At 36.0% G+C, this 17992-nt stretch overlaps 2 protein-coding genes and 1 long non-coding RNA gene across 10 annotated transcripts in view; 2 read left to right on the forward strand and 1 right to left on the reverse strand.

Annotated features, from left to right (window-relative positions):
- The window catches only part of NMU (neuromedin U), a 182537-nt gene extending 171702 nt beyond the window's left edge, over window positions 1-10835 (forward strand). For 6 of the 8 annotated variants that reach the window (XM_058722552.1, XM_058722553.1, XM_058722554.1 and 3 more), the window contains 5 exons: window positions 837-911; window positions 1910-1961; window positions 5224-5277; window positions 6579-6618; window positions 10699-10835. In XM_058722552.1, the coding sequence (XP_058578535.1) occupies window positions 837-911; window positions 1910-1961; window positions 5224-5277; window positions 6579-6618; window positions 10699-10801 (324 nt within the window). In that variant the 3' untranslated portion in view covers window positions 10802-10835. Of the gene's footprint in view, window positions 1-725; window positions 912-1909; window positions 1962-5223; window positions 5278-6578; window positions 6619-10698 lie in introns of those variants that run through there. The other 2 variants (XM_058722551.1, XM_058722558.1) reach the window with 2 other exon arrangements.
- LOC131507573 (uncharacterized) lies at window positions 154-12756 on the reverse strand. The gene is made up of 2 exons (XR_009259560.1): window positions 12489-12756; window positions 154-875 (listed from the first exon to the last, which is right to left on the reverse strand). It is a non-coding gene; the product is annotated as an uncharacterized LOC131507573 (long non-coding RNA).
- A 102-nt stretch (window positions 12757-12858) lies between these two features.
- Window positions 12859-17992, forward strand: part of PDCL2 (phosducin like 2) — a 36258-nt gene continuing 31124 nt past the window's right edge. Inside the window, exon 1 of the mRNA XM_058722550.1 lies at window positions 12859-12989. Coding sequence (XP_058578533.1) covers window positions 12984-12989 — 6 coding nt within the window. The 5' untranslated portion in view covers window positions 12859-12983. The remainder of the gene's footprint in view (window positions 12990-17992) is intronic.

A 17992-nucleotide genomic window follows, 5' to 3' on the forward strand; every position in this document is an offset into this window, starting at 1 on the left:
AGCTGTGGAAAGATAACTGTAATATAAACTCAGTTTTAAATATCATATGGAATATTCTTATGTATGAGGAGTTGAAAGTTAGGTTATACTGGCTTTAGGCCAAATACAGATTGAATTGATTAACAAATAACCATTATATAGGGTTTAAAGTAATCCATTTGAAAAATGAATTTAATATTTGTGAGAAGGTTCAATTCAAGCCATGCCCTTAAAATGAAACTGTTACAGGTAACTACATGTCTCGGATGTACTTTCATTTTCTTCCACTTGGCATCTTTACATTTTGAGAAAATGTATCTTAGTCACGTTTCTCACGCTCGATGACACATTTGTCACCTTTTGTGTCCCCTGTTGTCTTGTTCTGTATGTTCACTTTTAAACAAAATATATATTTTGTAAAGGAGATGACCAGATGTGTGTACAGGAGAATCTTCCAGATGTACATTTTCATAGTGGAAAACTGATTCTCACAGAGTAGGTTTCCTCCGTCCAAATCATTTTTGCGTGAAGTCTGGAAGCAGGCAGACTCTGAGAATTGCAGGTTCTCAGGATGGTCTCCTTGCTGGCAGCTGGTGATGGAGCTGATGCCCTAAGAACAGTGTTCTTCAATGTAGCATAGAGCTACCATATTTCATTCAGTGTCTTAGCTTACTCTCCAGGTTCTTTGAAGTGCTCTCCAAGGGCTGTATTACCTAACACCTTTCTCGTTCCTTTTTGGTCTGGAGCAAGTACAGTGGGTAAAAGCAAAACCAAAACCAAACAAGTAGGAAACCGTCTTTATGCTCAATGCTGAGAAGCTTTTGTGCTCATCATGTGTGTGTGTTCGTGTCTCTCAGTCGTCTGTCGTGCATCCGTTACTGCAGCTTGTTCCTCACCTGCATGAGAGAAGAACGAAGAGATTCAGACTGGACGTACGTAACACAGACCGCATGCTTGCCTTGCTGCTCTTTGTGGGACCAGTAATTCCCAGTCGTGGTGGTTTGTAAGGTCCTCCTTTTTAGGCTAAGCCCAACATAAACACCCAGTTGGCCTGTGGAAGAGCGTCTGTTGGCAGAACCGTTTTCACTCAGGAAGAAGAGAACTGTTCCCCCTCCCCATGTTATGTCCCTTTGGGTTCAAGCTGGGGGCCAATGAGGAAAACTGGGGTTAGATTCCCTTCCGGGGCTGTGACCCTCCCAGGGAGGAGACCTCTTCTTGGTTGAAGGGAAGACACAGCAGCGTGCCTAGTCGCTAGGTAGGAAATAGGAGAAAAGATGAAGGACAGTTCATTGCCCTCCGTGTGCGGTTGGCAACTGGCTAGGACAGTAAGCTTTCTACCCAAGTCTTAAAATGTTAGGAAGAGTAAGGCTCATGAAGTAAATATATCAGAAATTAAATGCAAGCACTTTGGTTATTCAAATTAAAAATATGGCCCAAATCCAGTATCTATGTTTAAGATGAATACAACTGACTTTTAACACATTTTTAACTAGAAATTGTGGCATTTTTTTTTTTTTTTTTTTTTTTTTTTTTTTTTTTTTTTTTTTTTTTTTTTTTATTTATTTCTGGGACAGAGAGAGACAGAGCATGAACAGGGGAGGGGCAGAGAGAGAGGGAGACACAGAGTCGGAAACAGGCTCCAGGCTCCGAGCCATCAGCCCAGAGCCTGACGCGGGGCTCGAACTCACGGACCGCGAGATCGTGACCTGGCTGAAGTCGGACGCTTAACCGACTGCGCCACCCAGGCGCCCCAAAATTGTGGCATTTTTATTGTCATTGAAAAGGAATCCTAACTCTCTCGATGATAAAAGTTTCTAGGTATTATTTTAAGTGATGCCTTACTTTGTTGTGATGCATTACAGTTTTAAGTCTTATATTACCTCAGTTTATTCATTTCGCAACTCTGTTAATACACAACTCTTGTCCCCAGTTTACTAAAGGGGAAACAACTCAGAATAAAAATCTTTCCCAAGACGATGCTAGTAAGTGAGTTTAGAGATTACAGCAGAACTTTCTGACTCCTGGTCTAGGCAAATATTTTTTTTTCATTATGCTGTTCTTTTTATTGTCTAATCTTGGATACTTCTGGTTTTTTTTTTTTAAGATTTTATTTTAGGGGCGCCTGGGTGGCTCAGTCGGTTAAATGTCTGACTTCAGCTTAGGCCATGATCTTGTGGTTTGTGAATTTGAGACCCGCGTCTGGCTCTTACTGTCAGCGCTGAGCCTGCTTTAGATCCTCTGTCTCCCTCTCTCTTTGTCCCTCCCTCTCTCTCTCTGTGTGTCTCTCAAAAATAAATAAACATTAAAAAAATTATTAGAAAAATAAAAGACCTTATTTTTAAGTAATGTCCACACCCAACATGGGGCTCAAACTTGCAACCCCACAATCAACAATCAAAATGCTCTTTTGACAGGGCCAGCCAGGCACCCCAGATACTTCTATTATTTTATTGTTAGGTTTTCCCTTAATTTAAGTACCATGTTAATTTTATTCTTAAAATCCTACCAAAAGTCTTCAAATACTTTTAAAAATGCATATGGTTTAGGCAAAGAAATTCCTCAAAATTTATTTTTATGGTCACTACTTCCCTCCTAAATCTTCACATTCTTAAACTAAGCTTCCATCAAGGAAGACAATGCTGTTGCCAATTTGAATAAGAAATGTCAGAGGAACTCCAGCCTCTTAAAATTTTGGGATTTCCAGTATGAAAAAAAAATGTTGTCAACAAACTTTCTAGAAATAATACATGCTTTTTTGAATTAACTTTTACTTTCTGAAGACTTTGTTTGACTTATGAATAGTGTAAGATTCCAATTTAAAGATCCAGTTTCTTAAAATACACCAGCAAATGATTAGTTTACTATATCGCTTCAGTGTCATTGTTTACCAAAGCTAAACACTCAGTACTGTGGCCAATTAGGTACTTTGTCTGGATGTTCCACGTTGAGTGAGACTCTGTTTCCAGAAAACTAGCTGCATAAGTGACCTCTTAACTTAGCAGAATATCCTGTTGGACAAATCACTCCTGAAAGTATTTTGCAACAAGCCAAGTTTCACAGGAACCGATGAAAGAAAAGAGTGTAAGACATGAATAGAAAAAAAAAATTACAGTAGGGTGTCAGCTTTCTGGGCCTATATCACCTAATTTTAAAACAGATTTTTGGTAGTGAAATGTTTTGTGTTCTTAAAGAAAAGGAGTTTTCAGATCTTAGTGTATTCAAACACTTTTCTTAAATGTTCTTTGCTAGACATCCTCACTTCCAAACCTACATCTTTTTTATCCCTACTTCCCAAATTCTTTTATATGCAGTTCTATCTCTAAATAATAAGACTAAAAAGACCTGTGTGTTTGGGCTTGAAGATTTTAAATTTTGCCACTATTTAAGTTACATTTTTCCCTGCCTTTTTTTTTCTTATATTATATATATATATATATATATATTTCTAATATGTAGAATATATAAATATATATAGAGATATATATCTATATAGAATCTTGTATGAAATATAATATGCCTTATATAGAATATATAAATATATATATTTTTAATATATATAACTTTTCTTATATAAACATATAAATATATAGTTTCTATGTGAACATTTAAAAAATAAAGTTTCTTCATTTAGTATTTCTGAGAGAGAGAGAGTGAGAGAGAGAGAGAGAGAGAGAGAGAAAGAACGCACAAGAGGGGAAGGGGCAGAGAGAGGGAGACACAGAATTGGGAAGCAGGCTCCAGGCTTTGAGCTGTAGCACAGAGCCTGATGGGGGCTCGAACTCACGAACTACAAGTTCATGACCTGAGCTAAAGTCGGTGGCTTAACCGACTGAGCCACCCAGGTGCCCCTCTATAAGTATATTTTAAATATTAAGTAATTTGGAGAGTTTATAGTCAGGATGAGAATTAGATACAAAATATTGAGAATTTAAGATATATTTGTTGTAAAGCAAGTATTGCAGAATTTATTTTTATTTTCTTTTAAGTTTATTGATTTATTTGAATAATCTCTACACCCAGCGTAGGGCTCGAACTCATGACCCCAAGATCAAGGGTCACATTCTCTTCTGACTGAGCCATCCAGGTACCCCAAATCAATAAGGGATTTCAGAATATTAATAGATGTCAGGGCTGTTTCTTAGAATTTAAATATATGATTATACTTATATTACAGAATAATTTTAAAAGGTCTTGATGACAGATTTCATAGTGATTGCCATCCTGACACTTTCATAATAAATTGTTGAAAATAGGAAGCTATAATAACCAATTTTATGAAAACCATAAAATATTAAATATTTTTGCCATTGTTTACAATGCAGTTAAAAAAATTTTTTTAATGTTTATTTATTTTTGAGACAGAGAGAGAGACAGAGCTTGAGCGGGGGAGGGACAGAGAGAGAGGGAGACATAGAATCTGAAGCAGGCTCCAGGCTCTGAGCTGTCAGCACAGAGCCGGATGCGGAGCTCGAACTTGTGAAACAGGAGATCATGACCGGAGCTGAAGTCGGCTGCCCCTAAAAATGAAGTGTTTTAAGAAAAGAAGTACTTCAAAATATACCCATTTTGAATAATTTGTTTGTTTCCATTTGGTATTTTTTTCATTATAATATCTGTGAATATGTTATATTGGGAAAATCTCTACTCAAGTCTCATTGAATAAATATAGTTTACCAAAGTTGTCCCTCAATTTTAATTTCAATTCCTTATAGAAATATAGTGTATTTTAGCTCTGACACAATTCCATTTTATATTTTCCCTGTTCAAGTGTTAGCACATACAGTTATGTATTTTAAAGGAAATATTTCATTCAAACAAAATTAGATATAGTTAATTATCTATGAACTGTCATTTCTCATTCTACTTACCGATGAATATACATACAACTGATGAACTTCCTAGAAGCTGTTATGTTGATAAGGAAATTATTTTATTAGTTATTTAAAAAAATTTTTTAAAGTAAACTCTATTCCCAACATGGGGCTCAAACTCATGACCCTGAGATCAAGAGTGGCACGTTCTATCAATTGAGCCAGCCACCCCTAGGAAATTGCTAGTTGAAAATTCTTCGGGTATACATACAAAGATTAGTTATTGGTATGAATTATGTACTCAAGCCCTTGATTCCCTCTTTGTTTAATTATGATAGTTGAAAATACCTTTGAGCTTCACTATACTCTCAAGAAGAATTTTCACTTATTTTTACTGTTAGTTGATTTGTAATGCCCTCATTTTCTCTTCCAGGAAGAATTCCAAGGTCCTATTGCAAGCCAAGTTCGGAGACAGTTTTTATTCAGGGTATGCAAATACTGTATTTAAAAAAAATCATTCAATATTAAAATTGAAAAATACCCTGTGCATTTATTTACACTAAGTTGAAGTTTGTTTATAGATATCTGACATCAGGTATTATAGTCTGAGGTTAACTTCTTCCACCACCGTATTGTTTTAATGTTATGGTACCTCTGATCTTTTCTTTAATCCACTCTACATGTTTGTAAATACCCCAAATTTCACCCATTAAACAGTTTAGTTCTAAAATTTCGTGTGCAGAAAATAAGTGTCTTAAAGATGCATTATTCCTTAAGTTCCAAAGAAATATTTACTAAATATTTGATTCAGGAGATACTGGAAGAATTATGACTGTTTTCATGTTTTTAAAAGTAAAACAATCAACTATACTAGAGGTTGTAAGTAGAAAAACTTTGTAATTGCATTTAGTGTTTTGTATGTCCAAATTGTCTGTGAAATGTGAGTTTCTTTCTAAGTAGTTACACTTGCCAAAAAAATGTTTGTATCCTTACTACATTACCAGAGATTTTTTTTATTCATTTATTTAGCAACTATTTTTTGAATTTCTACTGGGTGCTGGGCAATGTTCCAAAGGTTAGAAGTATGCAGATAGATAGGATTCCATTCTTATACTCTAAGAGTTTACAGCTTAATACAGGAAACTGATAAATAAACAAATACAAATTACTATGTTAAATGCACCTTCAATTCAGGGGCTGTGGGTTCTTTTTCTTTTCTTTCATATCCTTTTCTTTTCTTTTCTTTTCTTTTTTAATCAATTAATTTGTTTTGAGAGAGAGAGAGACAGAGCCAGAGACAGAGAAAGGGAGAGACAATCCCAAGAAGGCTCTGTGCTGTCAGTGTAGAGACCGGCTCAGGGTTCAAACTCATTAACCATGCCTTGAGATCATGACCTGAGCCAACATCAAGAGTTGGATGCTTAACCTACTGAGCCCACAGGTGCCCACAGGGCTGTGGTTTCTAAAAGAAATGCACTTAACCCAGGTCAGAGAGTGGAGGAGGTACAGAGAAGGTTTTAAGAGCTGAATTTGAAGAATCAACATGAATTAACTAGTGAAATAATTAACTAAGGAATTTCAACTTTATTATTAAGTTAAGAAGAGCTATATGGTAAGATTTGCATTTTGGAAACTAACTCTAACAATGAAGTGGAGAACGGATGGAAAGATGAGCAAACTAGATAAAAGAAGAAATAATAATACCCGTCGAAATCATTAGGTTGCTTTGTATGAAAATTAACTTCATTCCTTAGTTTACTGATTTATTTCTAATTTATTATTTTCTAGCCACGCAATGGAAGAAGGTCAGAAGGTTACATTTAAAATGGTATGTGCTTCTGGGTGTTGTATGGAAACCAATCTGACAATAAATTTCATATATTGAAAAAAAAAAAGATAAAATAAAAAAAAATGGTATGTGCTTCACAATTCAACCCAGTTTGAAAATTTCTGTCATTTTCAGATATTCACAAATTAAGCTTTGCTCAGTATATTTCTATTACTTGATTGTGTGTGCACATAAACATTAATAATATTAATATTAATAATGCACATACCATTATAGGGGCCGTGGGGGCTTTATATGATGGAAAATGTCCGTATTTGAGGGACAGATGTGCTGCCATGTGTTCCTCAGACTGATGTGGGGAACAAAGGCAAAAGAAAAAGTTAAATTTCCTTACAACTTACAGCCTACTGACAAGTCCTTGAGACAGGCAGAGTGACCTTCTTCTAGGAACTCAACTGCCTCAATGTCAATACTTTGCTAAAGGCAAAAGAGAATCTTAGCTTAACATTAACCTCACTTCCAGGATCCTGTAAGTCTCCTTTAACATAAAAAAATTCCTTTAGAAATTTTCTTCATCTCTACCCCCTCCAGACATATATGTTAGCGACCATACTCCAAGCATATGGCCCCCTGATATACATCTGAAGGGTCTCATGATTAAGGTTTTACTAGACAGTAATAAATGACATTTTCCTAACAACAGCTAGCCCCTCAAGGTCCTGGAAATCTTGCTTCCGAATTCCTTAGAGACTTACACTACCCCTAGCCCCCTCCCAATTTGAAAGTATATAATCAGCCACTCCTCACATCTGCAATGCAGCCTTTTCTGCTCACGGGTCCTGCCGGTGTTTGAATGAAACCCCATTTTTTGCACAAAAGATGCCTCAAGCATTTTTTTCCTGATCATTCCCCCCTGAACCCCAACATTTTCATATGAAGACTATACCACAATAGTCCTCACTGTTTCAGAGACATTGACCTTATCATCATTTATTGGGCAAGTAATATGTCAGAGGCTGTCTCTTATTGTGATGATCAGTGTCCACCATAATGGGCCAGAACTTACAGACTGAATGCATTTCTGTCTTCCAAGTGACCTGTATTCAAAGATTCTTTATAAAAGCTGTAATTTACCATTTCTAGAGAACTAAGAAAACGTGGGAAGACATGAGAGCATGACTTCTACTTTGGGACTCAGTTTTCCACATCAATGTTGGAGATAGTAGACATCTCCAACATGGATAGCCCTACATATTTAATAAATTTGTTAATCCTAGTATCTTATTAGGCTGTGAATTTTGAAATTAAACCCAATGCAGGTTGATAAATTTACACCATGCAAATAAAAGTATATTCTATTAACTTTATATAATCTTAAATGCAGATTTTGTGCTTAGCATGTTTTTGCAAATATATTTTTCATATCACCATCTCAACCCTTAAATACATAGTTAGCTTAAGAATATTAAATTTCTTAATACTTTCTCATGAAAACAAAAATCAAAATGTACTATTTCTAACTAATGAAGATAATACCAAAAAATTTACAATATCTAGAAAATAAAGAGATAATAAAAACACTGCATGTTAAAACTTATGGGGCTCTGCCAAAGCCATATTCAGTAGAAAATACAAGGCTTTAAATACTGTCAAGCAAGAAAGAATGAGTGAATTAAGGATTTACTTTAAAAAGTTAAAAAACAACAACAAGGTGAACCTCAGGAGAACAAAAGGAAGAAAATCATAAAATGAAAAATGAAATTAATAAATTATAAAATAGTAAAACAGAATAATTGATAAAGCAAAATCTGATTATTTGCAAAAAATAAAATAAAATAAACTAGCCTAACTGGCCCACCCTAATCAAGAAAAAAAAGGAGAAAACATAAACATGCAAAAATACAAATGAAAGTAAGGAAATTAAAACAGATATAGAAGAAATGGAAACCATAAGAGAGTATTTTGTAAATCTTGTGCCTACCCATTTGAAAACCTGAATAAAATGGAGGATTGTCTGGTAAGGTAGATACTACCAAAATTGTCTTCAGAAGAAAGAAAAAAAATCTGAACAGACTAATGGCCATTGGAAAAAATTGAAAACGTTATCTAGAAACTCCCTGCTCAAAAGTACTAGACCAATGGATTTTGAACTTTTACAGCTCAGCGATGGAAGAAAATCTCAAAATATTTTTTATGAAGCCAGCAAATACTAATACCAAAACCTTATAAAAGTAGTATATAAAAAGAAACTATAGGTCAATCCTATTTATAAATATCAATGCAAAAATGTTAAAGAAATACTAGTAAATTGTATTCAGCCGTATATTTTAAAAATTATATAACTCCAAAAAAGTGAAGTTTGTTCCAACAACTCAGGATGGTTCAACATCAGGAATTCTTTTACAATATGTTCACCATTAGAAGAAAAATTATTTAATCATCTCAAAATTCCACATCAATTTCTGATGTTTTATTTTATTTTTGTCCATTTTTTTTTTTAACTTTAGAGAGATGGAGAGAGAGAGCTCGTGCACAAGCTGGGAGAGGACAGAGAGAGAGAGAGAGAGAGAGAGAAAGAGAAAGAGAGACAGAATCTTAAGCAGGCTTCACGCTTAGCATGGAGCCCAATCCCACAACCCTGGGATCATAACCTGAGCCAAAATCAAGAGTCAGACGCTCAACCAACTGAGCCATTCAGGCGTTCCCAATTTCTGATGTTTTAAAAGAACATCTTCTAGAAAGAGATGAATCTTTATTAACGTTATTTATATAATGGTCTCAAAGTCAGTAGCAGTCTTAATAGTAAAACACTTTGAAGAATTTCTGTTGAAATGTCAGGAACAAAACAGGGATGCTCTGTTACCTCTTATTTAATGTAGTTCTTATGCATTAGCCAATTCAGTAGACAAGAAAGAAATAAAAGAGACAAATATTGAAAAAGTGAAGAAAATTTTAATGTGCACATGGGGCAAAATTAGGAACTTAAATTTTTGGACTATATTTGGCATTAATTCCTATTTTAGCAAAGGCCTGTTATATTCACATCAGAAATATGAACAAACATATTCTTTTAAAAAAATTTTTTAAGGTTTATTTTTGAGAGAGAGAGAGAAAGAGAGAGAGAGAGAGAGAGAGTATTTGTGTGAGAGCAGGGGAGGGGCAGAGAGAGAAAGGAAGACACAGAATCCGAAGCAGGCTCCAGGCTCTGAGCTGTCAGCACAGAGCCTGACATGGGGCTCGAACTCAGAACTATAAGATCATGACCTGAGCTGAAGTCAGATGCTTAACCGACTGAGCCACCCAGGTGCCCCTGAGCAAATATGTTCTTAATTTTTTATTTTTTTAAGGAGCCAAGACCAAAGGGTCAATGGAAAAGAAGCTATGCTTTATAATATTACAAAGATAGAGATATTTACAAAATGTGGACAAAAATTAGTTTAATACTAATTGAAAAAAATGTCTGTGATTGTAACACCAAACCAAGTGGTAGAGTCTTCACAAATGTGAAATGGAAATTAATCCATGATTTGGTTAATTTAGTTAAAAATTCTCTCTGAATTTGACAAAAATTGCTTTATTTGGATTGTTTTCAAGATTAGGGTTTACACAGACTAACTTAAGATTTCGTTGTATTGTGTCATAAACAACTCAATAATCATTTTTTGTTTTTTTTCATCTGATTATATGAGATCTTTCTCTGTCTTGATGACTTCTATTTACTTAGAAAATGGTTAGACATTTTAAAAAATGGTTAGACATAAAATGGAATTTGATTTAATTGCACGTACAAAAGGAAATAAATAAATGAGGAATAACTGTGCAAATTTTAAAATATTTTATTCTTAGATCTTACTGGCATCAATGAGCTTTAGGAAACCACTTTTATATAGTTAAATACTGTATAAAGTTTTGGGAAATACACATAGAACGAGTGTTCTATCAGAGAGAGATTAATAACTAAAACTATACAGACTGAAGAATAGCTGATAAATGGCCCTGATGTCAATTTTATCATACATGAAGAAATATTTATAGAAATGTCTGTATGCTAACATTGCCTACCCTCCTTCACAGACTCATTTATACTTGACTCTAAACTTAATTTTTGTTTTTATACAGGACCAACAATTTTCCACAGAAGCAGCAAAATGTTGACATTTTGTTTTCTTCTCAAAAACAATCCTTGCTAAACTTACTGTATTTGACAATCCCTGTGTTGTAAACATTCTCAATAAAAGTTGGTTGAGATTATAAAATGTTTAATTTGTCAAAAATTTTAAAAACCTTAAAATATTTTTTTCTTAGATAATAAAGCTGTACATAATGATGTTCCTTAGATCCCTGCAGCTTTTGACAGTACAGTTGACCCTTGAACAACATGGGTTTGAATTGCAAGGTCCACTTATACAAGGACTTTTTCAAAAAATACAGTACAGTAATGTAAATGTATTTTCTCTTATTATTTTGTTAATAACACTTTCTTTTCTGTAGTTCACTTTATTGTAAGAATACAGCATATATTACATATAACATACAAAATATGTGTTAATTGATTATGTTATTGGTAAGGCATCTGGTCAACAGTAGGCTATTAGTAGTTAAGTTTGGGGAGGGTCAAAAGTTGTGCTAGGATTTTGATGCATGGGAGGACCCTCCTAACCCCTGTGTTATTCAGAGTCAACTGTACTGATACACATGCTCTTTTGTTATTTTTATTAAAGGCACTCAGAAGAGAGCTGACTTTTAATGAGCTGTTTTAGTTTATCCTATTTGGATTTCATCAGTGACAAAGTCACCAACTCTTATAATACCATAGTGTCCAGTAACTTACTCTCTTAGAATGTAAATACCAACTAAAACTACACTAGTTGAAGTTGGCCATGATCCATCAAATAGTCCAATAAGCAAGTTCTGATTTATCTGCTGTAAAATAAATATCTGATTACTACAAACATATCAGGGGTTAGCTTTTTCTACCAACAAGTAGTGTTCAACTTATCTCAAAATAAGTCATTTCACTCTGCAACATCTGAAAGGCAACCAGTGTCATCCATTACCAGAAAGAAAACAGTGTCACCAATAGAGGATCATGAACACACTTGGAAAACATTTTACATCAAATTAGTGCTTATTGGACACAGAATTAACCTCAGATGGATGTTGAGATTATTTCCATTCAGGTTCCCCTGGGTTTTTCCCTTCTCACTTCCCTCTTGGATAACCTCCTCCACCACAAAGCAGGCTGGCTGGTTAGAGGAGGGTGACTCTAGAATAGGGAGGATTAGTAACTCAACTAGCTAGGGTTTTGGATGGCCAAAATAAAACCAGTTGAATATTAATTTAAGCAGCGGTTCCTCAGGCCTCTCAGAAATACAGAGAGACTTAGGTTATTTACATTTTAGGGTTCCCAGGATATAAAGAAAAAGGAAGAAGAAAAAATACCAAAACATGGTTACAAAAATTGTGGGATGTTCTACAATATTTTATATTTAACAAATTAATATTTTATATACAAACACAACAAAACGTATAGGCTACCGGGAGTATAGGATTTTCATTTAATATTAACTGGGCACTATAGGTGGAGCGGTCTAATAGTGAACCCGAGTTTAAAATTGTGTCACTAAAAGCATTTTTTTCTTCTTTTCCAAATCCTACCAGTATATCTCTGTGACCGTGTATATAACCTTATTTGGTGATAATATCAAATATTTTCCTCACGTTCCTGGCAGCTACCAGTAAACATCCTTTCCTTAACCTAACCACCAAGGAATCCACCTGTCTAGGCTTTCTACGTAAAGTCAGAACTCCTGTCTTCTAAGGCAGTGGGTTTTTAGATAGGGGTGGAGAACCATTTGAGAATCTGATGAAAGCTCTGGTCCTAAACGCCCAAGACCCCCAACACAAACCTACGCATACAACGAAATGATGCACAATTGGGGTCTGTGAGCTAGTGGTCCCCTAAAATCCATCCAAATATAGTCTATGGGCTCCTCTGAAGGGTTCTCTCCCCAGGATTTGGTTCTTTCTTCATGAAGACAGGACTCAGGAGTTGAAGGGTGCCAGAGGCTCTGAGACAACGTGCCGATTTGGTGGTGGTGGAAGGAGGGATGGGAGGAATATGAGCACCAGTACTAACAGGTAAGGCACCACTCAGTACACAGGCCCCAGGCAGGACCTGGTGCATTCTCACAGCCAGCCCCTAGGCCACGCCTCCACGTTGCCCGGCAACAGAGCCTCGCTGGGTGCACCAGCGAAGGAGGCCCTTGTTCTCCCCTCCCGCTCCTGCCCCCTCTTCCGGGCGGTGGAAACCGCTAGGCCTTCGGCGGGCTCGCCTCCGACCTGAAGGAGACTTCGGGTGTCAGGAAGACACCGCCGCCACGTGACGAGCGAAGGGGAACACCATGCAGGTGGGCACGCAAAGGGGTCCCCGGCTAAACCTAGAGTGAGCACCAACGGGGAGGGAGGCCCACAGCGGGTGGATTCTAACGTTTGTTCGGGTAAGGGCTACCTTTTGTGTGCGTCTCTGTCAAGATTTGACCCCCAGGAGAATACCATTTCTCAACGCTCAAGACTTCTGTTTGTCTCTGGAAGAAGTTTTTAGAGTTGTTTGGGATTGAATTTTACGCCTGCATCCTGGAAATCTTAACTGCTGCACTATTTCTCACTTGAGAAATAGACCAGCAACTGTAGCCCAAGTGTAATTCAGTTTAAGTATTCGGCTCCGCTACCTTAAAAAAAGATCAGAACGGAAACCCAGGAGTTGCATCTGTCTCAAGAAAGACCAGCTGTCCCTGGAGTTTCTCCTACTGGATTGCAAAAAGCTCTGTTAGGCTTCCATTTAGTCCTTAGAAAGCTGCTCCTCTAACGCTTCCTTATTAAACCGAAGCCTGTGCCTTTGTTTCTTCTTTTATCAGAGTAAAATTCTCACTTTCTGACTTTCAGAAACAGCTTCTTCCCATCTGCTCCCCCAAATTAAAACCACTGTAATTTCTCTTGTTTTGCATATTTTATTTTTATTTGCATAAACTGTGTAAGTTATTAGAATATTTTGAGCATAAATTACACATAATTTTTAATGAATAGTCCTTTTGTGTTAATAATAGATTCCTAGCAAATACATTTTATCCAATCTGTAAAAACGTTGTGAATCTGTCTGGATTTATACCTGCTCTTCAAGAAATAAGCCAAAATATAATTGAGTGAAGTTAACAGCACGTTAACCTTTGTTCATTTATTCATCAATTTACTCGACATCCAGTTATTCAGTGTTTATGTTTAGTTCTGGAGTTACTCTAAAAGAGCTTAGTATGGGGGAATAAGAGGGAGACATATGTAACCATTTGTGGTATGATAAATGTCACAGTAGTTTTAACACAGAGATTGTGGTACCTATTTCTACTAGAAGAAATTTCATAGATAATTTCTAAAACTGAAGACAAGAATAAATTAAAGAGCATTTACTGTTAAATCCCATTGTGATGAACTCCTAGATCAGTTAAGGAAGAGCAGAAAGGTATACATAAAACCATAAGAATGTGGTATCATGAATATCAAGAAAGGCCATTTTAACAAGAAAAGAATGAGACAGTCTCTCCAATTCTGCTTAAGAGATCAAATACAATGAATATTCATTGAAATGAACAAGATGGTGCTTGTAGGTGACATTATCTAGAGCACTTTTGGTAGTATTAGAAGCAAAAGCTAACTTTGGAGTGGGTTGAAGAGTAAATGGGAAGTGGGAGTGGTTATAGTTTATATAGACAATTGTTTCAAGAAGTTTAACTATGAAGGAGAAAAGAAGATGGTAGGGGATGTCAAGTACAGAGGGAGTTTTTTTAATAAGGTATTGCTGGAATTTTTGGTAATAGTGAGCTAGATTATTTGGACCAACTCTCCCTCTGCATACAAGTAAAAATACTGGCTAACACGTAAAACATATTTCCTTAAAAGCATCAAGGAGTAAGAAACTATGATAGTAGGATATGATGCTAAGAAACTATGAGACCAAAGTTGAAGGGAAACTGGAAAACCAGGTAAATGGATTTCCGGAACTCCAAAACCTCTTTTACCCTGAAGGCATTAGCAGTTTGTGTTTTGGTCCCAGGTGTAATCCACAGAGAAGGAACCAAAGGGGTATTGTCCACTAAAGTATGGAAGACTAATAGTATGAACAAGAGATAAACTCATGTTCAGGAGAATTCAGGGAAAGTTGTCTTGATGCTTAGTGAAACAGGGGAGAAAAAGAAAAGGAATAATACCTGTTCCCAAGAAGTTGTGGCCCAATACAGAAATCACATGGATTACAACCTAAGTTATATTGTCTGGGTGGTCCAGCAAACCTCAAATTATGAATTTGATATATATTAGTCATATACGTATATACATACACACGTAAAAATACCTTAGTGTCTATAAATGACTAGAAGAAATAAAAACTCCTCTGTAGAGGAATATATCTTTATCTTAGACCTCAAACAATTCCCTCAGGTAAGTTCTCAAGGACAGCAAACCGAAATCAGTCAAAAGTAACCAAGTACACAAGGAAACAGGGTACCATGAACATGAACCAACGAAAACAGACCTGTAGAGACTTTTGTTATCAGAATGATCAGAAACGGGTTCCAAAACAATTATGATTATTAGTTTAAAAAAATAAAAGACTAGATTGAAATTATCTGCAGGACATAGTGAGCTTAAAATTTGATTAAGACATTTCTATACACTATAATGAATAATCCAAAAGAAAATTAAGAAAGCAATGGCCTGGATATTTGCATCGAAAAGAGTAAAATACTTAGGAATACATGTGACCAAGGAGGCAAAAGACTTGTACACTGAAAACTACAAAACATTGCTTAAATTAAAGAACACATAAGTAAAAAACATTCCATATTCTTGGATCGGAAGACTTAAATTGTTAATATGTCAATATTTCCCAAAACAATCTCCAGATTCAGTGTAATTCCTACCAAAATTCCAATGACATTTTTTGTAAAAACAGAAAAACACATCTTAAAATTCATATGAAATCGTAGGAGACCCAAAATAGCCCAAACAGTCTTTTAACAGATGAACAAAATTGGAGGACCCAATATCTGTTTTCAAAATATAGTAGCAGTATATGTGTATGTAAAGCAGCAGTAATCAAAACCATGTGGTATTGACAGACAGACAGACATATGAACCAATGGAATAGAATAGAGAGCCCAGAAAGAAACCCTCACATTTTGGTCAAACGATTTACAACAACAGTGCCAAAACCATTCAAGTGAAAGGCAAACTGGACATCCACATGCAAAAGAATGAAGTTGGGCTTCTAGCTCACATTATTAACAAAAATTAACTGAAAAAGGATCAAAGGACCCAGGGCCCAGGATAAGGGATTGCCAGGATCAGATCAACAGAAGCAGGATTCAGGGCTGAAGCAGCAAAGAGTTGAAGACATGGAAAGAATTTGAAGACATCCAGGTAGCAAGGAAGGGTTCTCCAAGGCCTGAAGACTAAAGCAACACACTGACCTTTGGTACAATGTAAGTTCAGGGTGAAACTTTCTCTATAAGCCTCTAAAGAGGCTTAAGAGGTTTAGTGACTAAGAAATAGTACTCCTGGTTGACAACAGAAGCAAACCCTTTTTGAAGGAAATTTTCAGTTTGACCCCAAAAGCACCCACATTTTAAAAGAAATATGATCTCGGGGCGCCTGGGTGGCTCAGTTGGTTAAGTGGCCGACTTCGGCTCAGGTCATGATCTCACGGTCCGTGGGTTCGAGCCCCGCGTCGGGCTCTGTGCTGAAAGCTTGGAGCCTGGAGCCTGTTTCGGATTCTGTGTCTCCCTCTCTCTGACCCTCCCCCGTTCATGCTCTGTCTCTCTCTGTCTCAAAAATAAATAAATGTTAAAAAAAAATTTTTTTAAAGAAATATGATCTCAAAATAATCACATAAGAAGACTACTATGAATGTTAAACAAAGGCAAAAAACCCAACAGATTTAGATTTTTAAGGACTGCATAGTTTGCAATTGCCAAATACAAAATCCCTGTTATTGAAGTGTTCAAAGAAATGGAAAATGAGATTACAAAGATGAGTTTATATAGGAAACTATCAAGAATGAACAAACAGCCTAAGTGTCCATTAAGAAATGAATGAATATGGGGCGCCTGGGTGGCGCAGTCGGTTAAGCGTCCGACTTCAGCCAGGTCACGATCTCGCGGTCCGTGAGTTCGAGCCCCGCGTCAGGCTCTGGGCTGATGGCTCGGAGCCTGGAGCCTGTTTCCGATTCTGTGTCTCCCTCTCTCTATGCCCCTCCCCCGTTCATGCTCTGTCTCTCTCTGTCCCAAAAATAAAATAAAATAAAACGTTGAAAAAAAAAATTTATAAAAAAAAGAAATGAATGAATAAAGAAGATGTGGTATACACACACACACACACACACACACACACACACACACACACACTGGAATATTATTCAGCCATAAAAAATGAAATATTGCCATTTGCAACAACATGGATGAATCAAGAGAGTATAATGCTAGGTGAAATAAGACAGAGAAAGGCAAATATCATATGATTTCACTAATATGTGGAACTTAGAGAAACAAATGAACTAAGAAGAGATGAACCAAAAACCAAACTTTTAACTATAGAGAACGAACTGGTGGTTACCAAAGGGAAGGTGGTAGGGGGTGAATGGGTGAAGTAGATGATGGGGATTAGGAGGATACTTACCACAATGAGGACTGAGTAATATGTAGAACTGTTGAATCACTGTATTGTACACCTGAAATTAATATAACACTGTATGTTAACTATACTGGCATTAAATTTTTAAATAAATGAATAAATAAATACTTCGATGAAAATACCAAAAAAAAAAAATAATGACAGATAAAGGAATAGAAAGGAACTTCTAGAAATGGAGTAAAGCTGAAGTAAAAAGCTGAATGGATCTCTTAATTTCTTTGCTGAATACTAAACTAAAATTGTTTCTAAATTTTGCTATTATGAATACTGCTGTGGTGAACATCAGAACAGGAATTTTAAAAAACTGTGTTTTATATATAGAGAGAGCGTGTACAAATGGGGGAAATGGATAGTGGGAGAGAGAGAATCTTAAGCAGGCTCCATGCTCAGCGTAGAGCATGACATGGAGCTTGATCCCATGACCTGAGCTTCAATCGAGAGTCAGAAGCTTAACCAACTGAGCCACCCAAGCACCCCTAGAACAGGGGTATTTTTTTACATTTTTGATTATTTTTTAATAAAGATTTCTAGAAGCTAAGAAAAAAATATAAAAGCCCTTGAATGGATAGGTATATTAGTTTTCTTTTACGATGTAGCTAAATAGCCCTGAATTTAGCAGCTTAAAACAACAAATATTTATTATCTCATAGTTTCTGGGGGTCAGAAATTTGTG

The sequence above is a fragment of the Neofelis nebulosa genome, chromosome 3 (assembly GCF_028018385.1).
Source record: "Neofelis nebulosa isolate mNeoNeb1 chromosome 3, mNeoNeb1.pri, whole genome shotgun sequence".
Taxonomy (NCBI): domain Eukaryota; kingdom Metazoa; phylum Chordata; class Mammalia; order Carnivora; family Felidae; genus Neofelis; species Neofelis nebulosa.